The sequence below is a fragment of the Chiloscyllium plagiosum genome, unplaced genomic scaffold (genome assembly GCF_037043375.1).
Source record: "Chiloscyllium plagiosum isolate Xiang-an unplaced genomic scaffold, Cpla_swu_hap1 HiC_scaffold_33, whole genome shotgun sequence".
Classification (NCBI taxonomy): Eukaryota; Metazoa; Chordata; class Chondrichthyes; order Orectolobiformes; family Hemiscylliidae; genus Chiloscyllium; species Chiloscyllium plagiosum.
The window spans coordinates 3,662,207-3,687,648 of NW_028270171.1; the positions used below are offsets into that span (position 1 = coordinate 3,662,207).

Genomic DNA, 25,442 nt, shown 5'->3' on the forward strand with positions numbered 1-25,442 from the left:
GAGTATTGGCCAATTAGAATCGGACGCACCCCCTTACAGCCGCAGCCAATGGGAGAGTGTTGCTAGGGCGCAGTAACCAAGGAGTTCCTGACTAGCGGCTTGCGGCCTACCCGTAACTGAGGCCTGGACTAGGAGTAGTCAGGTTATTACCGATGGAGTGACGAGGCCCATGGGCTTCAGAACCGAGCGGGAGGAGTCATGGTCAAACTGCGAGCCAAATGTGTGCTGGCCGGTGAGTAAACAGAACCAAGCGAGGACTTTAATTTATGGAGCGCCGACCCCGTCCCCCAGTCAGTCCGTGTTCAAGGGCAGCAGTGAAACAGCGAACACCAAAATCCCCGGCGCTGCCATCTGCAAATGATCAGGTTTTATTTTGTGTAATGTCTATTTTCCCTCAGCACTGACCCCTCCGACAGTGCGGCACTCCCTCAGCACTGACCCTCCGACAGTGCCCACTCCCTCTGCACTGACCCTCCGACCGTGCGACACTCCCTCAGCACTGACCCTCCGACAGTGCGGCACTCCCTCAGCACTGACCCTCCGACAGTGCGGCACTCCCTCAGCACTGACCCTCCGACAGTGCGGCACTCCCTCAGCACTGACCCCTCCGACAGTGCGGCACTCCCTCAGCACTGACCCCTCCGACAGTGCGGCACTCCCTCAGCACTGACCCTCCGACAGTGCGGCACTCCCTCAGCACTGACCCCTCCGACAGTGCCCACTCCCTCAGCACTGACCCTCCGACCGTGCGACACTCCCTCAGCACTGACCCTCCGACAGTGCGGCACTCCCTCAGCACTGACCCTCCGACAGTGCGGCACTCCCTCAGCACTGACCCTCCGACAGTGCGGCACTCCCTCAGCACTGACCCCTCCGACAGTGCGGCACTCCCTCATCACTGACCCTCCGACAGTGCGGCACTCCCTCAGTACCGACCCTCCGACAGTGCGGCGCTCCCTCAGCACTGACCCTCCGACAGTGCGGCACTCCCTCAGTACCGACCCTCCGACAGTGCGGCACTCCCTCAGCACTGACCCCTCCGACAGTGCCCACTCCCTCAGCACGGACCCTCCGACCGTGCGGCACTCCCTCAGCACTGACCCTCTGACAGTGCGGCACTCCCTCAGCACTGACCCTCCGACAGTGCGGCACTCCCTCAGTATACTCTTCAATCAAGACATTCTGACAGAAGGACCCAAGTTCCTATAGTGCCTGTCAGGTTCCCCCTGGAATACCTCAACCCATGACATCCATTTGACTTTTCATTGTCTTTTCATACTGCAGAAACCAACTAGAATTGTAACAATGACTGTATAGAGTCATAGAGATGTACAGCATGGAAACAGACACTTCGGTCCAACCCGTCCACGCCAGATATCCCAACCCAATCTAGTCCCACTTGCCAGCACCTGGCCCATATCCCTCCAAACTCTTCCTATTCATATACCCATCCAAATGCCTCTTAAATGTTGCAATTGTACCAGCCTCCACCACATCCTCTGGCAGCTTGTTCCATACACGCACCACCCTCTGTGTGAAAAAGTTGCTCCTTAGGTCTCTTTTACATCTTTCCCCTCTCACCCTAAACCTATGCCCTCTAGTTCTGGACTCACCGACCCCAGGGAAAAGACTTTGCGTATTTACCCTATCCATGCTCCTCATATTTTTGTAGACCTCTATAAGGTCACCCCTCAGCCTCCAATGCTCCACCCGAGCCTGTTCAGTCTCTCCCTGTAGCTCAAATCCTCCAACCCTGGCAACATCCTTGTAAATTTAGGGTGTAGGTTTGCTCGCAGAGCTGTAGGTTTGGTATCCAGACGTTTCATTACCTGGCAAGGTAACATCATCAGTGGCGACCTCCAAGTGAAGCGAAGCTGTTGTCTCCTGCTTTACTATTTATATGTTTGTCCTGGATGGGGGTTCCTGGGGTTTGTAGTGATGTCATTTTCCTGTTTGTTTTTCTGGGGGGTTGATAGATGGTATCTCGACCTATGTGTTTGTTTATGGCATTGTGCTTGGAGTGCCAGGCCTCTAGGAATTCTCTGGCATGTCGTTGCTTCGCCTGTCCCAGGATAGATGTGTTGTCCCAGTCGAAATGGTGTTTTTTTTTTCATCTGTGTGTAGCGCTACGAGGGAGAGAGGGTCGTGTCTTTTTTGTGGCTAGTTGGTGTTCGTGTATCCTGGTGGCTAACTTACTTCCTGTTTGTCCTACGTAGTGTTTGTGGCAGTCCTTGCACGGAATTTGAAGATGACGTTGGTTTTGTCCATGGGTTGTACTGGGTCTTTTTAAGTTTGTTAGTTTTTTGTTTGAGTGTGTTGGTGGGTTTGTGTGCTACTAGGATTCCGAGGGCTCTTAGTAGTCTGGCTGTCATTTCTGAAACTTCTTTGATGTATGGTAAGGTGGTTAGGGTTTCTGGCTGTGTTACGTCTGCTTGTCGTGCTTTGTTCGAGGAATCTGCGGACTGTATTTTTTTGAGTATCCGTTCTTCTTGAATACGTTGTATAGGTGATTCTCTGTTTTTCCATAGTTTGCCTGTGCTGCAGTGTGGGGTGGCTCGTTGGAATAGTGTTCTGATACGGCTTCGTTTTGTGTGTGTTGGGATGGTTGCTGGTGTAGTTAAGTATTTTGGTCAGTGTTTGTCAGTTTTCCTGTGTACGCAGGTTTGTAGTTCTCCGTTGTCCTTTTTTTCGCCTGTGACATCCAGGAATGCGAGTTTGTTGTTGGTTTCTTCCTCCTCGGTGAACTTTATGCCTGTGAGGGTGTTGTTGATGATGTTAAATGTCTCTTCTATCTTGTTTCGTTTTTGTGATGATAAGGGTGTCATCTACGTAGCGGACCCAAAAACAAAAAAACTAACAAACCTACACCCTAAACCTCAACCTGAGCTACAGACCTTCACAAACCTTGCAAAAAATCCTTGTAAATCTTTTCTGAACCCTTTCAAGTTTCACAACATCTTTCCAATAGGAAGGAGACCAGAATTGCACGCAATATTTCAACAGTGGCCTAATCAATATCCTGTATAGCCGCAACATGACCTCCCAACTCCTGTACTCCGTACTCTGACCAATAAAGGAAAGCATACTAAATGCCACCTTCACTATCCTATCTACCTGTGACTCCACTATAAAGGAGCTTCACTGTATAATCAATTAGCTTTTCAATTATGTTGATTGTGAATGGGTGAAAGGTCAATAAAAGACCTCCAGTTTTTTTCACCCTCACTTGTCCCTTCAGCTCTTCTGAGCCCCGTTATCAAGACATGGATCTCTCCAGCTCCACTTCAAATAATGTCCTAAAACCTTCGATGTTGACCTTCAAAGCGAGGGGTTTCTAAACTCTAAATAATAAATGAGTAACAGACACTGTTGTTGGTTATGTCATGTGATCTTCGTAGTTGCGGTTATGCTGACCTATGTCAACTCCAGCCTTGTTTGTTTGTGGGTAAAATGATTATGGTAAGAGATTGAGTGTGCAAGTGTTTTTTGTTCCTAGAATGCCTTTTACTTTTCACCTCAACATTCTAAAAGCATCAGCATTTGCTAGCATTCTGGATAATCCTGAACCGGCACATTGGGTTCACCTTTCAAAGAACCTTCTGAGGGAGGTTTTTTTACTCACTATCTAGCATCCCCCTGGAAAGTTCCTGTTGACATTTCCTGCCTTTGGGCCTCACGTTGTGAAGAGTGGGTGCCAACACAGTGAGATTGGCTGCTGACACCCACCTGTGGACTCAAACTGTGGGTCAGCCGCTTCAGCAATGCAAGTACAGTAGTGCCTCGACTTACGAACTTAATCTGTTCCGGGACCCGGTTCACAAACCGAAAAGTTCGCGAACTGAATCAATTTTTCCCGTTGTTCGGATAGTGTAAGAATGCTTGGACGGCTGTTCACAGCGCACGCGCCAAAGACAAACTGAATGAGATCACGCGGGGCCCGAGAGCTTTTGCGTTCAACAAGCGCGTAGCAAAGCAGAACAATGAAACCACGTGGTCGCACACGGGCTTTTTGTGTTCTCACCTTCGTTCATACCTTGAATTTCATACGTATGTTGAAGCAAAATTTTACGTACAATCCTGTTTGTAAACCGATTTGTACGTGAATGGGGTCGTTCATATGTCGAGGCGCTACTGTAGAAATGAAAATGTTACCTTGTGCTGTGCAGAAGAATTACATAAAATCTTGCAGCATGGATGCATTGGTCACTGCTATACTTTCATGACAACAAGTTTGTATTCCCTCACATGAAGGAAAATTCGAAAGCTCAAATAGGGTGAAACTTGAACATAACAAGGTTGTTAAAAGAAATCTGCTGGATCAGTCTAGTGACACATCATATCACCAGCATATGTATACAGTTGGGTGTGTGTTGTGTTGCCTTTATGCTCCTTGCGTGCTCCTGTTCTGTTTTATTTCATCACCTCACTCACCTAGTCCATGCCATTATCATCTCGTCGGGTCCTCTAAGGATGTCTGAGATGAAAATCTGGCAACCAGTTAATGGTTATATTAATCAAGGGATAGTTACTTGACTGGGTGTGGGGAATAAATAATCAGTTTTACTGGTGTTTGTGATGTGGAATTAGAAGTAAAACTGACTAGTAAAGTATATGACTGGATTCCGTCTAACCAGCATTTTAACCTCTGGCAAGTAATTAACAGTCTAGATTGGGGGGGGGGATATTCCTCACTTAGTCATAGAGATGTACAGCACAGAAACAGATCCTTCAGTCCAACTCACCCATGTCGAACAGGTATCCCCACCTAACCTAGTCCCACCTGCCAGCACCCGGCCCATATCCCTCCAAACCCTTCCTATTCATATACCCATCCAAATACCTCTTAAATGTTGCAATTCTACTAGCCTCCACCACTTCATCTGGCCGCTCATTCCATACACGTACCACCCTCTGCATGAAACCGTTGCCCCTTAGGTCCCTTTTAAATCTTTCCCCTCTCACCCAAAACCTATGCCCTCTAGTTCTGGACTTGCACTTATCTAAATTAAACTCCATCTGCCACTCCTCAACCCACTGGCCTATCTGATCAAGATCCCGTTGTAATCTGAGGTAACCTTCTTCGCTGTCCACTACACCTCCAATCCTGGTGTCATCTGCAAACTTACTAACTGTACCTGTAATGCTCACATCCAAATCATTTATGTAAATGACAAAAAGTAGTGGACCCAGCACCGATCCTTGTGGCACTCTACTGGTCACAGGCCTCCAGTCTGGAAAAACAACCCTCCACCACCACCCTCTGTCTTCTACCTTTGAGCCAGTTCTGTATCTAAATGGCTAGTTCTCCCTGTATTCCGTGAGATCTAACCTTGCTAATCTGTCTCCCATGGGGAGCCTTGTCGAATGCCTTACTGAAGTCCATATAGATCATTCTACCGCTCTGCCCTCATCAATCCTCTTTGTTACTTCTTCAAAAAACTCAATCAAGTTTGTGAGACATGATTTCCCACGCACAAAGCCATGCTGACTATCCTTAATCAGTCCTTGCCTTTCCAAATACATGTACATCCTGTCCCTCAGGGTTCCCTCTAAAAACTTGCCCACCACTGATATCAGGCTCACTGGTCAATAGTTTCCTGGCTTTTCCTGACCACCTTTCTTAAATAATGGCACCACGTTCCAGTCTTCTGGAACCTCACCTGTGACTATCGATGATACAAATATCTCTGGGCTCAGCAATCACTTCTCTAGCTTCCCACAGAGTTCTAGGGTACACCTGATCAGGTCTTGGGGATTTATCCTTTTATGCGTTTCAAGACATCCAGCACTTCCTCCTCTGTAATATGGACATTTTTCAAGATGTCACCATCTATTTCCCCACATTCTTTATCTTCCATGTTGTTCTCCACAGTAAACATTGATGCAAAATACTCATTTAATATCTCCACCCAACTCAGCGGCTCCACACAAAGGCCGCCTTGCTGATCTTTGAGGGGAGATTCGTGAGTGTGGTGCTGGAAAAGCACAGCTGGTCAGGCAGCATCTGAGGAGCAGGAGAGTCTACATTTTGGGCAAAAGCGTTTCATCAGGGATGAGGCTGTGAGCCAAGGGGGTGGTGAGATAAATGGGAGGGCAGCGGGGCTGGGGGGGTGAGTGTAGCTGACAGTGCGATAAGTAGATGGAGGTGGGGGTGTTAGGTGTTCGGTTGGAGAGGAGGATGGAGCGGATAGGTGGGAAGGAAGATGGACAGGTAATCAGGGCAGTGCCGAGTTAGAATGTTGGATCTGGGATAAGGTAGAGGGAGGGAAATGAGGAAACTGGTGAAATCCACATTGATGCCATATGGTTGGAGGGTCCTCAGGCAGAAGATGAGGTGTTCTTCCTCCAGGCGTCGGGTGGTTAGGGAGTAGCGATGGAGAAGGTCTCAGACCTGCATGTTCTTGGCAGAGTGGGAGGTGGAGTTGAAGTGTTCGGCTACGGGGCGATGGTGTTGTTTAGTGTTGGTGATGTCCTGGAGATGTTCTCTGAAGCGCTCTGCATGTAGTTGTCCTGTCTCCCCAGTGTAGAGGAGACTGCATCAGGAGCAACAGATACAGTAAATGACGTGTGGAAATGCAGGTAAAACTCTGATGGATGTGGAAAGCTCCTTTGGGGCCTTAGGTGGAGGTGAGGGGGGAGGTATGGGCACAGGTTTCGAGAGGAAGGTGCCGGGAGGGGAGGATGGGTTGGTGTGGGGCGTGGACGTGACAAGGTAGTCGCGGAGGGAAAGGTCTTTACAGAAAGTGGATAGGGGTGGCGAGGGAAATATATCCCTAGTGGTAAGGTCCATTTGTAGGTGGTGGAAATGGCAGAGGATGATGCGATGTATACTGAGGTTGGGGATGGAAGGTGAGGACCAGGGGTTTTCTGTCCTTGTTGCAGTTGGAGGAGTGGGGTTTGAGGGCAGAGGTGTGGGAAGTGGATGAGCTGTGCTAGAGGGCATCATTGACCATGTGGGAGGGGAAATTGTGGTCTTTAAAGAAGGAGGCCATCTGGTGTGTTCTGTGGTGGAACTGGTCCTCCTGGGAGCAGATACGGTGGAGGCAGAGGAATTGGGAATAAGGGATAGCATTTTTACAGGAGGCAGGATGGGAGGAGGTGTAGTCCAGGTAGCTGTGGAAGATATTCGTGTTGAATCGGTCACCGTTGATGGAGATGGAGAGGTCCAGGAAGGGGAGGAAGGTGTCAAAGATGATCCAGATGAATTTAAGGTTGGGGTGGAATGTGTTGGTGAAGTTGATAAACTGTTCAACCAACCTCCGTGTGGGAGTATGAGGTGGCGCTGATGCAGTGGGCCTTATTCTCTCCCTAATTACTCTTTTAGTCTTTAATGTATTTGTAAAAACCCTTTGGATTCTCCTTAACCCTAATTGTCAAAGTTATCTCATGTCCCCCTTTTCCCTCCTGATTTCCCTCTTAAGTATGCTCCTACTGCCTTTAAACTCTTCTATGGATTCACTCAATCTATCCTGTCTATTCCTGACAAATGCTTCCTCCTTTTTCTTAACAAAACTCTCAATTTCTCTAGTCATCCAGCATTCCCATTACCTACCAGCCTTTCCTTTCACCCTAACAGGAACATACTGTCGCTGGACTGTCATTATCTCATTTCTGAAGGCTTCCCATTTTCCAGCCGTCCCTTTACCTGCAAACATCTGCTCCCTATCAGCTTTTGAAAGTTCTTGCCTAATATGGTCAAAATTCGTCTTCCTCCAATTTAGAATTTCAACTTTTAGATCCGGTCAATCCTATTCCATCACTATTTTAAATCTAATAGAATTATGGTCGCTGGCCCCAAAATGCTCCCCCACTGACACCTCAGTCACCTGCCCTGCCTTAGTTCCCAAGAATAGGTTAAGTTTTGCACCTTCTCTAGTAAGACCAACACATACTGACTCAGACCTTTTATGACTTAATTGCATATTGGCTATTTCAGTAACTTTAAAAGAAACATTTTTTTTTGGATGCGGTGTTTCTACAGGTTTGACAAATGTTGTATATATTCTTTGAGAAAGTAGTGGGTCCTAAACCACTGGTTGACAGTTAAGTAACAGCTGTGTAGATAGAAAGGCCATTAAGAGTCAATCATGCTGAGCCTGGAGCCCTGGACTGAGTCAAAATGTTAGTGAGCTTTCCCTAAAGGGATATCAGTGAACCATTTTCGATTATTGAGACCTGAAATAAGAACAGAAAATGCTGCGTGTAATCAGCGGGCCACACTGAATCTGTGGAGAGAAAAACAGAGTTAATGCTTCAGACTGAAGACTTTCATCAGAATTGGTGCTTGTGATGGACTTACTTCCACGACAACAAATTTATATTCTCATTTGTAAAGGAAAATTCAAAAGCTGAAATAGCTTTTGAACTCTCGTTCATAACCAGATTCTTAAAAGAAATCCTCTGGATCAGTCTCGTCACACAGCACATCACCAGTACGTGTATACAGTTGAATTTGTGCTGTGTTGTCTCTGTGCTTTTTGTTGTTTCTTTTTGAATGAGTTCTTGTTGTACCTTGTTGTTTTCCAGGTGACTCCACTGTTGGGAAGAGTGCACTGGTGCATGCGTTTCGCAGTGAAAGTGCTCACTTTCTGAAGAATTATACTCTGGTATGTCTAATCAGCAAAGATATAGCTTTGAAAGGAGGTAATGTCAGGTTTATAAGCTCTTGCAGAAGTACATATAGTAGTAAAAAGCAAGGTAAATGACAATGAACATCAGCCTTGATTAAAAGTGTCCACACTCTGATGATGGATTAAAATAATGGTACTCAAAACAATAACTTGGATTTATAAAGTGTCTTTAACATAGTAAAATTTCCTCAAGGCGTGTCGGAACAGTTTTGGACACCATGTTACATCAGGATATATAAGCAAGTGGTTGGTCAAAGAGGAGGCTTTAAGGGAGCAGTGAGAGGTGGGATGTTAGAGAAGAGTTAATGTCCAGACAGTTAAAGACTGACAGTAGACTGATTAAAAGCAGAGATGTGCAAGAAGTTTAGAATTGGAGGAGTGTAATGAATTCAGAAACTGGAGAAGGATACAGAGATGGGGAGAGGATGAAGCCTGGTGAGGTTTGAAAGCGAGGATGATAAATTTAGACTTGAGTCATTGGAGGACAGGCAGCCAATAATCAGAAAGTAAAGGAGCTGATGGATGAACACAACCTGGTACATTTCATGTGAAATGATCAGAACATGAGTGGAGTAGTGGAGGGGCAGAAACGCCTTCTCATTCACCATCACAGCTCCCTCAAGCGATGACTGAGAATCAAGGAGCTTCATCTTTATTTGTGTCAATGTTGTAGTCAGAATCATCAAGGTATGATTGCTGAGATTGTGCCTTCTGTTTTAATTGAGAGTTTGCAAACATAATTAATATGGTTCATTTTTTAAAATTTTCCAAATGCTGGTTTTCAAAACCACCTGGAGGTATTGTAGTACATGCTATTTAGTGTGAGAATTATGACAAAAAAAAGAGCATAACTATCTTGGAAACAATTTTAATTTAAGACTTCTAATAAACTTGTTATCAAGGTTTAAGGGTTATATTTGGAGGATAGTCTGTATGAAGTTGGCTTGTGTGGAGAAGTTTTAAGTGTGATCTGATCGAAGTATTTAAAGTGATAAAGGGATTTGCTAGATGGGGAATAACTATTTCTTCACATGGGGGATCTCAGAACAAGGAGATGTAATCTTAAAATTCTTAAATCTTGAAACCTCGGTGTTGTGGGGTTGTCAGAATTAGATGACCAGCGAGATTTCAAGGACGCTTGTAGGTCTAGCAAGCAGGTCCTAATCATCAGCTGTCCCCATGTGGGAGCCACGGTTTGCAAAAGGGGGAAATAGGGACACCTATCTGTGGCTGTGTCAATCGCCTCTCTTCAGATCAAAGGATAACCTTAAACCTTCCTGCTTAATTTAAACCAGCAACACAAAACATTTATCCCGTTTTAGACAAAAAGATAATCTGTGAAAATTCAAGAGGCCAAGAATTATTTAAAGTAAAAATTAACAGCTTAATTTCTTAAGGTATAACAGATAATAATTAACTAGCAACTATTTACAACTCCTTCCTCTAACCTATCTTTTACTTTCCCTTCTGTAATACCACTCCGATAAAACCCACGATTAAGATTTACTGAAAAATTCAAATTTCAAAACCAGCCAGCTGTCGAATCTTCTCTTTGTAGATTGGCTCTCCAGGTCAGTGTTGAGGTTTTTCTCTGGGCAAACTCCTTCTCTAGACAGGTACCTCTCAGAGAGCTGTTGGTCTGGTGGCAATTCTCTGACACACCTAAGTATTTGAGTAACTCCCTTACATTTCAGCTTTACTTTTGTCCTTGGTTAAACCTAAATCTAACATATTTGCTAATTCTAAAAGTATGGCCTTTTTCTTTCCTTCTAAACTTGCTTGGCAAATTTGAGAATCATCTTCAAATCCCCGAACCTCTTTAGCAACTTTAAGAGCCTTTTCTCTCACTTTTAATTTAATCAATCATAAGTCACCGAAATTAAACAAATTGTCTCACCCACGTTTTATTTAAAGATCGAGGACACTAACCTGCAAGTGTTTAAATCTGCTGGGACTTTTCGTAGCCCCAAATCTGTCTAAACCAGTTCAAATCCCAAACCCAAGACCCAATCTGTTCAAATTGTTGACAAAGCCCCCTAAACTGTTCAAATCTCAGCGATGAGCCCCCAAATTATTTCAGATTGAAATCAGGGAGTTCAGTTTCACACAGAGTGGTGGAAATTTGGAACAACTTCCCCTTCCCTAAACCCCCTCCCAAAAAGAGTGTGGATGCTGAGGGTCAGTTGAGGCTTCCAGGACTAAGACGGATAGATTTTTGTTGGGTACGTTTGAAGGTGTGATTGTCCGCCTGTTGGGAGACAGGCAACAAAATTGCCAGCACAGTGTTAGGCTGTCAGATCTGATGTTTTTACATTTCACTGTGTTCAATCCCCAATCTCACAGCTTGTTTTGTTTTTGATAGTTTGGTTCAATTTGAATCCCCAGCCCGCTATTAATCTCTCAGCCTCCTTTCCCCTCCACATTCCTGATGAAGGGCTTATGCCTGAAAGGTCAACTCTCCTGCTCCTCGGATGCTGCCTGACCTGCTGTGCTTTTCCAGCACCACACTGACTCTGACTCTCCAGCATCTGCATCATAGAAACAAACCCTTCGGTCCAACCCATCCATGCCGACCAGATATCCTAACCCAATCAAGTCCCACCTGCCAGCACCCGGCTCATATCCCTCCAAACTCTTTCTATTCATATACCCATCCAGATGCCTTTTAAATGCTGCAGTTGTACCAGCCTTCACCACTTCCTCTGGCAACCCATTCCATGCACGCACCACCCTCTGCGTGAAAAAGTTGCCCCTTAGATTTCTTTTATATCTTTCCCCTCTCACCCTAACCTATGTCCCTCTTGTTCTGGACTCCCCCAACACAGGGAAAAGACCTTGTCAATTTACCCTTCCATGCCCCTCATGATTTTATAAACCTCTGTAAGGTCACCCCTCAGCCTCCGACGCTCCAGGGAAAACAGCCCCAGCCTGTTCAGCCTCTCCCTGTAGCTCAAGTTCTCACTTTCTCCCAGTTTGAATCTTACAGTTGTGAGGTTTAGTTATGGATACCTCCTTGCTGAGGTTACCCAAGTCTGAAAGTGATTTCAATGCTCTTATTTTGTCCAGACTACTGGAGTGGAAGTCTTTGTTAATCCGGTACCCATCCCAGACACTGCTGACTGCGTGGTGAGTATTTACAAAGCTGCCATTTTGTTTGAATGAGAATTCTGAGATGTTTTCAGTGAACGGATGTTGATCTTTTTTGTTCTCTCTTTCCCTCCCTGTGTCCAGGAACTCTTCTTGTTTGATTCTTCAGGGAAAGAAATCTTCTATGACATGGTGGAAAGCCAGGTACTGAGTTCAGTTGGTGGGTTTCTTGTAAGTATTTGATCCTTTAGTTGCCTCCCGAGCAGGGTGCGCGCACCATCTGGGCCTGCAAGGGCAGGTAGACACTCATTATCAGGTCTTTGCCAAGGTCACTCAAAAGCCTGTGGCAAGGCTGTCTAGAAGAAGCATACTCCAGCGGTGAATCTCAGATATAAAGTGTAGTGGCTAAAATACTGAACGGGAAGACACGGAGGGGAGGTTGAGGCCTCGGAGAGAGCACAGACATCTCCAGATTTCTCATGTAGTCGACCCTCGAGATACATAGTACGTTGGACTTATCAGCATCTCAACACCCATTGAACCTGAGTACAAACAAGTTATCCTCAAATACCGAGGGGCTGCCTGAAAAGATGTTCCTAAACTAGCAACATAGAGAAGGCGAGTTCAGATCCTGCTGAGGCAGTGTGATAAATTAAACACGACTGTACAGTAATAAATAAAGGTCGTCTCTAAGCCGGTAAAATCACCTTCAAGAAAGGAAACCTGCTAATAGGACCTGGCTGGCCCATATCTGACTCCAGACACCCAGGAATCAACCTGCAGCTGAGGAGCCAAATGGACTCCTGGTCTGATATTGCCAGTTTTACTCAATTGCAGAAGTTAAAAGTGTATATGTTATATTGCTATAGGCAGCTTATCTTCCTTTCCACAATAACTCAACAGTTGTTTTTGGTGACTTTTACGTGTTCTTGAATTACTGCCAATTAATGCACTTACTATGTGCAGGTTATTAGTTCAGAAAGATGAAAGCTGTTCTTGGTATTTTATTGTTCCATTGCTCAGTGTGTTGTGTCCTTGTGGTGGGGTTGGAGCTTGCTCTCTGAATTGGATATGGTATTGAAATGAAGACTGTCTTTTAGTCAATCAGAACCTGTCTTAGTGAATCTCTATTGAGTGAATTCCCCTGCTCTGTTAAATCTTGTCTTTCCTTCATTTAAAACAGTGGGAGCTTGTGGCTGCCATTTGTCTTGTGTACGACATCACCAGTGAGGCGTCCTTTAACAGTTGCACAAAGTGGTTGGAGAGGGCCCGAGCCCAGGCACCCAGTGGCCAGCTGGCAGGTCAGTGTCTCCTTGTCTCTGAGAATGTCGCTGTATAAAGTAGTAAAGTTGCACAGTGAACCTGGTACCTCAAACACTCATTGCCTTTGATTGGTTTGCAGGAGTTCTTGTGGGCAATAAGACGGATTTAGCAGGGAGGCGTACCGTAGAGTACAGCCAGGCGCAGGAATGGGCAGCAGGCCAGGGCTTGGAATACTTTGAGACCTCTGCGGTAAGTGAAGGGGACAATCCCAACTTTCTGTTTCTCCTCCCCCTCTCACCGTTGCAGCAACCTGTTGTTCTGCAGCCTGAGAATCAGCTGGTAACTCACACTATGCCAGTCTGATTATCAATGAGCACCTTTCTCCATCACAGGGGCATTTCACAGCCAACACCATAGTCACTCATGTATTGTAGGAAACACAGGAACCAATTAGCTTTGTGGAAACTTGCTGTGCCATGTAATAATGAGAGATAAGCATTAGCCAGGTCACCAGAAAATTTCTTCCAAATAGCACTGGGATACTTTTTAATGTTCATCTGACAGAGTCTTGAGTTAATTTCTTACCTGATAGATGCCTCTTTAGTTACTAATGAACTTTGCATTCTGCACTTATGACAGTGAGATGCTGTTTTTGTGCTGACCCCTCTTGTGGTTAATACTACCTTCAAATTGACTCACCAGGTTGTGTAGAACTTCCTGGGTGTTTAAATTGGAGAGTCAATTGGACGTTTGCAGATGACACCAAAGTTGGAGGTGTAGTGGACAGTAAAGAAGGTTACCTCAGAGTACAATGGGACGTTAATCCCCACCCCAGGGAAAAGACCTAGTCTATTTACCCTATCCATGTCCGTCATGATTTTATAACCCTTTATAAGGTCACCCCTCAACCTCCGATGCTCCAGGGAAATGGGATTAGATTAGTTCAGGATATCTGGTCAGCATGGACGAGTTAGACTGAAGGGTCTGTTTCTGTATTGTACGTATCTGTGGCTCTATGACTCTAAATGCAAATCCCGGAGACAGGGATAGAGAAGGCAGAAGTTGTGAATGAGGCAGGAGATGATTGGGTTATAGGTATTTGGGGTCAGTGGGTGATTGGGTTGCAGCCGATTGATTAAGCTTCTTGTTGCAATTTGGCTGCATTATTTTTTGTTCTGTCTTATTTTACAGAAAGAGATGGAGAACTGCGATGCTCCATTTCAGAGTCTTGCCAAAGCATTTCATCGCATGTATGAAGAGAAGCTAGAACACATCCAGTCCATCGTCTGACCCTCTCCCCTCACAGGCAGGCCCTGCAGAGGTTTTGCATTATATCCAAAAACATCCCTCCCCCAACTTCAATCATGAAGACATAGCGACTCTTGCTTGTACCAGAGTGTAGTATTCTGTGTTGACCCCTGTGTTTTCCATTTCTCCTGTGACCCATCCTACTTTGGTCTGAGCTGGGCCACATTGTGTCCTTTTATATAGCTCTGTTTCCTTGTGTCTGTACATTTGTCTGTCTGTTCTGCTTCTAATCTCTGTACAATAACCCTAGGTAACGGTGAGGTGAAATTAGCCAGGCTTCATACCCTCTCTGTGTCTATGTCTCTGACACTGTTTCTTTGTCTCTCCTTTTCTCTCTCTCTCTCTCTCTCTCTCTACATGCCCCAATTAGTCAAACAGAAGAGCTATCACATGATTCACTGCAACACCACACACACGGTGCTGCATTTTAAGCAGCAGTTGGGGATTGTAAAAGCTCCAAGCTTCACCTTGGGTGGGAACTGTTAGGGGTGAGGGTTGTGGATAGGTGTGTGGGGTTATTGTTACCACTGGGGAAGGGTTTCCTGTGAAGTAATTCAGCTGATATGACAGCGATTCCGTCTGTGTTCCGTGACCAATACAGACATTAGGTTGGCAGGCAGCAGTCTTCTGATTCCCAAGACTCTGTGGGTCACAGAGTGGAGGGAGAGGACCACATATCCATCAGTTGTTGCATTGTATTAGTTTTAAAGCTCCTGGCTCGGTTTTGTGGAGTATCTTTTACACAGCCGTTTTATTAAAAAGAAAATCCACTTCACAATGTTTGCTTGGCTATAGAAGTTCGTCACTTCTTGTAAACAGACTTTTTGCTTTGGAAAAGCATTTTGATAACCACCTCACAACGTGCAGGTGCATTTTTAAGCCAATGAAGTGCTTTAACGTTCGCTCAGGAATGAATATTCGTTAGGACATTGGGAAGACTCCCCTGCTCCTGTTTGGAATGGTGCTGTGGGATCCTGTACATTCAGGGGATGTGAAGGGAGGTTATTGAAATTGGAGAACTGAATGTTGAGTCCTCCAGGCGGAAGGTGAGGTGTTGTTCCTCCAATTTGCAGTCTGGGAACAACACCTCACCTTCCACCTGGGCAGCCTACCGCCTGGAGGACTCAACATTCTCCAATTTCAAATAGCCACCTTTCCCATTCCCACCCCTTCCCCTCCTCCTCCCTTCCACTCCTCCCTGTCACCAACTTGATCCAATCCTCCCATTGACCAACCAGGTTGTACCCTCTACCTGTCCTCACCTATCCCCACGTCACCACCCTGCCCCCACCAGCCCCTTTATCTGCAGCTCCCTCCCCCACTCCCACCCCCAGTCCTGAAGAAGAGTTACACCCAAAATGTCGACTTTTCCCCCTCCTGATGCTGCCTGGCTTCCCTTGTTCTTCTAGCCTCCTGCTTGTCTACCTTGGATTCCATCATCTGCAGTTTGTTTTGTCTCTAACTATGAATGGTGAAAACAGCAGAGAGTAGCAGTCAGTTGGAGCTCACTGCTCTTCTGGCAAGCTAAATAATTACAGTTTTAGGAAAATTAAAAGATAACTGGACCCTTTTCTGTCAGGATACCTTATTGATCACATTGATGTGCAGATTGTGATATTTAAAATCAATCCTGTAGAGTAGAAAGCTTGCCAGTTTAAACATAGGAACCGCACACTGGCAATCAAATCTGTCACAAATGACAAGGTAAAGAAACCCAACTCCTGTATAGAGACATAGGGCGAGTGGCCATTTCTCTTCCTGTTGAACCACTCTTCTGTTTTATTAGCTAGTTTGAGATTGCACCAGAAGTTCATCTCATCAGTATCAAGGCAGCTGGGTAAATAATATTAACTTGCAAATATCAGCATTGGATATGGTCCAGAGAGAAGTTGATCCCAGGGATGGAGGGATTTTCTTTTGAGGAAAGGTTAAGCAGGTTGGGCCCTGTACTCATCGGAGTTTAGGAGAGTAAGAAATTACTTTATGGAACTACTTAAGATTCTTTGGGGATTTAACAGGGTAGATGTGGAGAGGTTGTTTGGGAATGTCTAACGGCACAGGGCTTTCAGAGAAAAGAATCACTGATTTAAAATAAAGATGAGGAGGAATTCCCTTTGAGAATTCTCTACTGCAGAGGGCTGTTGAAGCTGTGTTATAAAGAGTATTTGAGGCTAAGACAGATTTTTAATCAGCCTGGGTTCCTGCTCCTGATCACTGTCCAGTGATTCCCTGCTGATTGGCCGATTGGGAGTAACGGGATCGGGTTCAGCTGTGACAGCCATCAGGAATGAATGCCTGACGGTGCTGTTTGAACTTTCCTTTGACAGATGGGAAATATGGGCAGGTGTCGGCTGTTTGGACCCTGCCACTCTTCTTCAACTTTCAATTAGACCATGGCTCATTGACTGCCGTGATGTTTCCCTGCATGGTCCCAGTTCCCTTCATATCTGTAATATTTAGAAATATTACAAACTCTGTTTTGGCCATACTCAATGACTAAGTCAGCACAGTTCCTCTGAAGTAGGAAATCCCAATGATCTTCACTCTCTGTGTAAAGAAATTCCTTCTCTGTCCCAAATAGCCTCCTCATTGTTTTGAGACTTTGTTTCTTGGTTCTCGACGACCCCCGGTCTGAAAACATCCTACATCTCTCCATCAAGCCCCATTTTTAAAAAAAATGTCTTGAAAAGGCAGTCTCCCCAATCTCTCCACATTGGACAGTCGGCTGTTCCAGGAATCAGAGCTTAAAAATGTGTTGCTGGAAAAGCGCAGCAGGTCAGGCAGCATCAAAGGAGAAGGAGAATCGACGTTTCGGGCATAAGCCCTTCTTCAGGAACGAGGGGGGTGTGCCAAGCAGACTAAGATAAAAGGTAGGGAGGAGGGACTTGGGGGAGGGGCGTTGGGAATGGGCGGTGGAAGGAGGTTAAGGTGAGGGTGATAGGTCGGAGAGGGGGTGGGGGCAGAGAGGTCGGGAAGAAGATTGCAGGTCAAGAAGGCGGTGCTGAGTCTGAGGGTTGGGACCTCTCCGCTTCTTCAGGCTCATGCCCGAAACGTTGATTCTCCTGCTCCTTTGATGCAGCCTGACCTGCTGCGCTTTTCCAGCAACACATTTTCAGCTCTGATCTCCAGCATCTGCAGTCCTCACTTTCTCCTGCATCATTGGTACCACATCCACAAACACCCACTACCTCCACCACCAATGCTTGGTAGTAGCAGCGTGTACTTTGTACAAGATCCTCAGACAGCACCTTCCAAACCCACGACCCCACTTCCATCGAGAAGAACGAGAGCAGCAGATACTTGGGAACACAACCCTCTGCACCCCTCCAAGTCACTTATCATCCTGACTTGGAAATATATAGCCGATCCTTCAGCGTCGCTGGGTCAAAGTCTTGGGAATTCCCTCCCTAAGGGCATTGTGGATCAACCCACCATTAGTGGACTGCAGCAGTTGAAGGAAACAGCTCAGCACCACCTTTTCAAGGGGAAACTAGGGGTGGGGTAATAAATGCTGGTCAGCCAGGGATGCCCACATCTCTCAAAAGGAATTAAAATTGTATAGATTATCTGGGCTATGATCTCACCAAGTTGCTATAAAATTGCAGTAAGATGGCTTTATTCTTGAACTCAAACCCTCTTGCAAGAATGATCAACATACAATATTAGCTTTCCTACTTACTTCTCATACCTATGTTTTAAAAAAAATACTCACGGGATGTGGGTGTCACTGGCTAGGCCAGTATTTATTGCCTGTCCCTAATTGCCCACAGGGCAGTTAAGAGTCAACCATGTTGCTATGGGTCTGGAGTCACATGTAGGCCAGATCAGGTAAAGATGGCACTTTCCTTCCCTGAAGGGCATTAGTGAACCAGATGGATTTTTTCCGACAATCGACAATGATTCATGGTCATCCTTGGATCCTTGATTCTTATTGAATTCAGATTCCACCATCTGTTGTGGGATTTGAACCCGGGTCCCCAGAATATTAGCTGAGTTTCTGGATTAATGTCCAGCAATAATACCCCTAGGCAATTGCGTCCCCGTGATTTAATTTATGTTATGGTTTATATAACAATATGTTAACTTTCAGTGACTCATGAGCAAGGACAAAAATAAATAGTATGAAATCTAGTTAAAATGAACAGAAACTACTCCTCCATCATTCTACTAAGCTTTACTATCAAGAAACCTTACAATTTTATAATTATGAAAATTATCCCAGTTTGAAATATGAGTGAGAAAAACACTTACAACTGATTGATGACCTGTTTTCTTCCACTTCACACTTAGATTTTTTTCTCAGAACGTGGCCAGTCCATGGACCAGTTTGATTAACTTTCTCAGTTTACATCCCTCCTCCCTCTCTCACTCCTTTCGGTGCTGCTGCCTGTGTTCAGGTCCTCCCCTTGAGTGAAGAATGACTAGCAACAGCTCTGCTAAACTGGGTTCATGAGGGACTGAACACTCAATTGGACACTATAGTTCAGTCTGTTCAAATTGTTCACTAGGAGAAAGTGAGGACTGCAGATGCTGGAGATCAGTGTCGAAGAGTGTGGTGCTGGGAAAGCACAGCCGGTCAGGCAGCATCCGAGGAGCTGCAAAATTGATGTTTCAGGCATAAGCCCTTCATCAGGCTTCCTGATGAAGAGCTTATGCCTGAAACATCGACTTCCCTGCTCCTCGGATGCTGCCTGACCTGCTGTGCTTTTCCAGCACACTCAACTGAAATTGTTTCCTGTGGGGTACCACGTGTGGATGCTATGCAAAAGAAATAGTTTGACACATCAGAACAAAGAAGCCAGGCACAATAAAGCAAATATGGGGGAAGAAAAACAGAATGAGCTGGAGAAACTCAGCAGGTCTGTGGAGTGAAAGCAGAGTCACTCAGTAACGCTCCTTGAGAAATTTAGAGGGAGGCTCAGCCTTGAAACACAGGCACAAAGAGAATTGGATTTGAAGTTTTGAATAGACAATAATGAACAGTCTATAATTTTCTGCACAGTAATCACTTGGGTAAAGAGGTGGATGGGAGCTGGCAGACTCAACCTTTCAAAGCAAAAACCATCATTCTTTCCAACTTTGCAAAACAATTAAAAATGTGAATAAAGCACTGGGACTTATGTAAATTTACTTTTTTATTCATTTACGGGATGTGGGAGTCACTTGCTGGCTCCGTGTTTATTGCCCATGCCTAGTTGCCCTTTGATTAGAGTAGCTTGCTAGGTCTATTTCAGAGGGCATTTAAGGATCGGCTCCATTGCTACGGGTCTGGAGTCACACATAGGCCAGACCAGATGCGGAAGGCAGATTTCCTTCTCTCAAGGATAACGGTGAACCAGGTGGGTGTTTACACCAATCGACAGTGGTTGCATGGTCGTCATTAGCTCAGCTTTTAATTCAGATTTTAATTGAACTCACATTTCACCAACTGCTTTGCTGGGGTCAAATCCATGTTCCCAACATTAGCTTGGCCTTCCAAGTGACTGAGCCCTCTCAATATAATATCTAAAAATCATGTAATTATGTACCTGGAGTAACATGCACAGTTCTAGCTACACCGGAGAATGAATATAGAAGCACTGCAGAAACCATAAGGAGACTTTACCAGGATCAGGCTTAAACTGAGAGATTATGACTATCAGAAGGATTGAACAAGTGGGCCTTTGATTTTAGTAAGTGAGAGGACATCTGATTGAAGTCCTTAAAATGATGAATATGTTGAATTGGATAGATGTACAGCGAATCCAAACTGAGAAGCCTTAAATACACATTACTAACAAACCCAAGAAAAAAACTATTTTAAAAAATTTCCTCAGAAATTTTAAGAGTCATAGAGTCATGCAGCACGGAAACAGACCAGCCCAACCAATCTATGCCGACCATAATCCCAAACTACCACCTGCCTGCCCCCGGCCTATATCCCTCCAACTCTTTCCTGTTTATGTACTTATCGAAATGTCTTTTAAATGTTGTAATTGTGCCCACATCTAGTTCATTCCATATATGAACTACCCTGTTGTGTAAAACATTTGCCCCTCATATCTTTTTTAATCTCTCTCTCCTCAGTTTAAAAATGTGCATCTTGTCCAAATGGCTGCAGCAAAAACTTTGGATGATTGTGAAAGAAAGCTAGGCAAATGCAGGAAAGAGAAGGGAACACAGAGAGACGCTGACAGTTTAAGATGAGGCAGAAGATTCAAATGGAATATAAACACAGCACAAAGTGGATGGGCTGAATGGCCTGTCTCTGTATAATTATTCTTTATTACTCTGATTATCAAATAGTGGAGTTGTCAGCCCTGGGATCATCGCTGTTCATCACTTTTCAACAGGATTCAGAAATACAATCTGAGGCTGATAGTAAGTTGGAGAGTTCAGTTAACACAGCAGAGGACTGTGAAATAAATGCAAAAAAAAGATAAACCTGCAGAATTGTTATATAAGTGGGAAATGAACATAAACACTGACAAGAGTGACATTCTTATTGGAAGCTGGAGGAAACCCTGTACTCTCTGCACTATCCTCTGAAGCACAGGGATAATAAGGTGCAATCCCTGACCATGATCCATAAAGCACAGAAGCAGAAACAGACCACTCAGCCCATCGAGCATACTCTGCCATTCAATGAGATCATGGCTGTTCTGATAATTCTCACCTCCTGTATCCTGCCTTTTCCCCATTACCTTTGTTTCAGTGAGTTCCCTAAACTGCTGCAGGAATGGGAAGGAACAAAGCTGTCAAAGGTTGGGCACCAGTAATCTGCAGCATCAGGGAATATGGGGTGATAACTCTTTTTAATATTTCTTGCATTCCTCCTGGGTGGTTATTACCCGCTGGTAGGTAGCTGTGGAGATGGAGGATGCCCAGGTGAGTAGCTGGGCTTTGCCATGAATGTGAGACTGTGCCCCTGTATGGAGTCAGCACTATCAGGACAGGCAGCAAGGTAACAAGCCAACAGTGCTGGCTGTGAATTGCTGATGTGCAGGGACATTTGATTATGGCCTCCAGATGGCAGCAAAGAGCGTGTTTCCATCTCTGGGTGACCACAAGGGCAAAGCGTATAAAAAAATTAAAACAGCAACACCCACACACACAGGGACTTCAATAAAAATACAGGCCTTGAAATTACTCTGCATAGACAGCAGGGAACAATCACGGGGCACGAATGTGCACAGTCCCTTTGTTCCTTACTTTAGGTGGGAATACTCACCCATCAAACACTCCCAGGATAGAGATAGCACGGAGTTAGATACAGAGTAAAGCTCTCTCTACACTGTCCCCCATCAAACACTCCCAGGACAGGGACAGCACGGGGTTAGATACAGAGTAAAGCTCTCTCTACACTGCCCCCCATCAAACACTCCCAGGACAGGGGACAGCATGGGGTTAGATACAGAGTAAAGCTCTCTCTACTCTGTCCCCCATCAAACACTCCCAGGATAGGGACAGCACGGGGTTAGATACAGAGTAAAGCTCTCTCTACACTGTCTCCCATCAAACACTCCCAGACATGGACAGCACGGGGTTAGATACAGAGTAAAGCTCTCTCTACATCTTCCCTGCCTGTCAGACATTATTGTACTTGGCACAAGATCCATACGGTGGCTGTCTGACTGAGACTGACAGTTTAGTGATATATATTTTATATTTTTCCCATGTCAACTGAGACTGCTCAATAAATTCATTCATGAAACTACAAGAGCGCCCGCTCTCTCTCTGTAGGCCAAATGCCTCAGAGTGCTGTCTGTGGAGGAACAGCACATGGTTAGCCGAAAGGACACGGGGAATGCTGAAGGATGTGGGTCTGCAATTAACCTGGAAAATTGACAGGACAATTGATAAATATTTGATACAGATGAGTTGAACAGAATCCTGGTTTTTGTACTGTTTTTTGGCCTTGTGAATTCACCTTGATTTCACCCTGTTCTGTCCTGGTTTCTCACAAGAATAATTTTTATGTAAAAGTTATTTTTAAATGCTACTGTGCGGGATGTGAGGAGTCTTTCGGCTGACCCACTGACGTTGCTGCACTTCACTGTCGAGATAATTGTTGTCTAACGCCCCCTTCCTCCTCACTGCATTCCTGAGACACTCCAAGTGATTTCTCTACTTTATGAACCAACTCTCTTTTTGTCTCATAGCCCAGTACTCTCACACACAAAGCAAACAGCTTGCTCCGTCACTAAAACCTCTTCAGTGTTCACCCATTAACCACCACCGGGAGATCAGCTGTGCTCCCAAATGATCAGTTTCCAAACTTGTCAAGCTTCTGCCCTCTTGTGCTGTGATGGTAGTGGCCCTATCCTTGGATTAGGAGGCCTGGATTCAAGTTCCCCCCTTCTACAGGTAGAACATAGAACATAGATCATAGAACAATATAGCACAGAACAGGCCCTTCGGCCCTCGATGTTGCGCCGACCTGTGAACTATTCTCAGTTCATTCCCCCTACACTATCCCATCATCATCCATGTGCTTATCCAAGGATTGTTTAAATCTCCCTAATGTGTGTAATAAATCTCCTAACAGGTCGATTGGAAAAATAGGATTAGAAACAAAATAGCCAGGCTTCTCCCTCTCCAACTCCATTTTGATTTTGCTCCTTCCTGCTCTCCCTTACCCTCCCCTTCTCTGTCGATGGTTCACATTCCCCGTGATGGGCTTTGCTTGTAAACATTTAATTATCGACACGGGTTGTTACTGGTGATGGTTAGTGGTTACAAACAAAAAAAAGGTCATGGTGATTTGTTGGTTGGGAAGTCGTTCAGTTGTGTGGGATAGTATTTCTGGATATAAAAAGGAGTCAAAAATTAAAAGCAGATGCCAGGGAATTCTTTGGTCCCGAGGTAATGTACCGATTGTAGCGAGGTCTGCCAACTAGTCTCCCTGGTTTACGGTGGTAATCTGGTCCATTCAGGGATCCCTGGCTGACATAAAAAGACTAAGTGCCACTGCAGTAGCTGACTCTGTACGAGGCAAGACTGTAGTCAAGCGCTGTTCAAATGTAAATACAGGGTGACTTGGTCATGCTGCTGTAGAATTATTTCAGGTAGCGTCCCTACCTCTGAGGCTTGGGTTCAAGAGGGTTTAGATTAGATTAGATTACTTACAGTGTGGAAACAGGCCCTTCGGCCCAACAAGTCCACACCGCCCAGCCACCCATTACCTAACACTACGGGCAATTTAGCATGGCTAATTCACCTGACCTGCACATCTTTGGTCTGTGGGAGGAAACCGGAGCACCCGGAGGAAACCCACACAGACACAGGGAGAACGAACAAACTCCACACAGTCAGTCGCCTAAGGCAGGAATTGAACCCAGGTCTCTGGCGCCGTGAGGCAGCAGTGCTAACCACTGAGCCACCATGCCGCCCACAGAGATGTCATAACATCTCTGAACAGGTTGATTTTGAAAAAAGAATTAAAAATCTAACCAAGCTTCTACCAAGCACTGGCTACAGGCCTCACCTGGAGAATTGTTCCAATTCTAAGTTCTAATCATTAGGAATGGGGTCAAGATCTTAGAGAGGCTGTCAGGGATGACAGACCTTAGTCCTGGGAAGACACTGGACATTGGTGGAGGCTGGTACAATTACAACATTTCAAAGGTATCTGGATAGTGCATCGATAGGAAGGGTTTAGAGGGATGTGGGCCAAATGGGATGAGATTAATTTAGGATATCTGGTCAGCATGGGTGAGTTGGACCAAAGGGTCTGTTTCTGTGCTGTACATCTTGATGATTCTATGACCCTAAGCCAAGGCTGCTCCTGTCTGAGTAGAGAGAGAATTCCAAAGAGATTCAATAGGAGTGTACAACATGTTGAACTGTTTCGGTACCGTTGCTTTGCAGGAAGAGGGCTGGTTAAGCAGAGGAACTGATAATTAAAATTATTTGCAAATAAGTAGGGGGTGGAGGAGGTGGGAAAAGAATTTTTAGTTTCCACAGTGATTTGGAATCCTCTGCCTGAAAGGCAGATTCAATAGGAACTATCAAAAGACAAGTGAAGTTTTGAAAGTTTTGTTCCTGGATTGTGGATGTCGCTGACTAGCCCAACATTTATTGCCCATCCCCTAATTGCCCAGGGGGAAGTTAAGAACTAACCGTGTTGCTGTGGGTCTGGAGTCACATGTAGGCCAGACTGGGTAAGGATGGCAGATTTTGCCCTGAGAGGACATGAGTGAACCAGATGGGTTTTTATGACAATTGGCAATGGTTAGGTGGTCACTGCGGGGATACCTCTTTTCTTATTTCAGATTTTTATTGAATTTAAATGTCACTCTTTGCTATCGATTCCAACCCACGACCTCAGAACATCAGCTTGGCGATCTGGATTATCAATGACATGACCAATACACCTCCCCTAAAAAGTTCAATAAAAGAGATGAGTTTTTAAGGTACTGGATAAATTAGAAGAGCTAGAACAAAAACAATGGGCTGAATGATCTCTTCTCTGAGCTCCGGGGTGATGTTTGAATTTATCATAAACTGGTGAGTTTGAGGCGTGTCTGTGCTTTGATGTTCCACACTTGGCCCTGAGAGGTGTAAACCTTTGAAATGCTTCAAACGTACCCAGGCAAAGGGTCAGCACACAGACTGGGTTCGAATTCTAAGTGACTGTGCTCAGTATCTCCCCGGCCTTACCTACCCCTGGCTCTCTAGGGTTTGTGTTCCTGTATGGATGGGCAATCAATGCTGGCCTAACCAATGCTGATGTGAATGAATGAAGGAACCCATTCCCATTCTAGCACATTCTATCAATGCCAGTAAGTTTGTGCAGCAGCTCCAGCCACCCAGGGAAGGAATGGTACATTGGAGGAGGGCTGTACCCTCCCTCTGCTCTGTCATGTGTTGGATTGATGCTGGGTATAACTGTGGGTCTGATTTGGAGATGGTATGGGCATTGACTGGCGCAGTGGCTCAGTGGTTGGCACTGCTGCCTCACAGCACCAGGGACCCAGGTTCAATTCCACCCTGTTTGCGTGGAATCTGTACATTCTCCCCATGTCTGTGTGGATTTCCTCCCACAGTCCAAAGATGTGCAGGTTAGGATGGATTTGCCATGTTAAAAACCTGACGAAGGGCTCCTGCCCAAAATATCAATTTTCCTGCTCCTCAGATGCTGCCTGACCTGCTTTTCCAGCACGACTCTAATCT

At 45.3% G+C, this 25,442-nt stretch overlaps 1 protein-coding gene across 2 annotated transcripts; it reads left to right on the forward strand.

Moving 5' to 3' along the window:
- The first annotated feature begins 78 nt into the window (after positions 1-78).
- ift27 (intraflagellar transport 27 homolog (Chlamydomonas)) lies at positions 79-15,853 on the forward strand. Of its 2 annotated transcripts, XM_043679476.2 has the most exons (8): positions 2,378-2,395; positions 8,336-8,432; positions 8,527-8,606; positions 11,697-11,756; positions 11,862-11,921; positions 12,901-13,018; positions 13,120-13,229; positions 14,172-15,853. In XM_043679476.2, exons 1-8 carry the CDS (start codon positions 2,393-2,395, stop codon positions 14,268-14,270), a joined length of 627 nt encoding a protein of 208 aa, XP_043535411.2. In that variant the 5' UTR covers positions 2,378-2,392; the 3' UTR covers positions 14,271-15,853. The 2 variants fall into 2 exon arrangements, with proteins under 2 accessions (XP_043535412.2, XP_043535411.2); XM_043679477.2 differs by lacking the exons at positions 2,378-2,395; positions 8,336-8,432 and adding an exon at positions 79-232.
- The last annotated feature ends 9,589 nt before the right edge of the window (positions 15,854-25,442 follow it).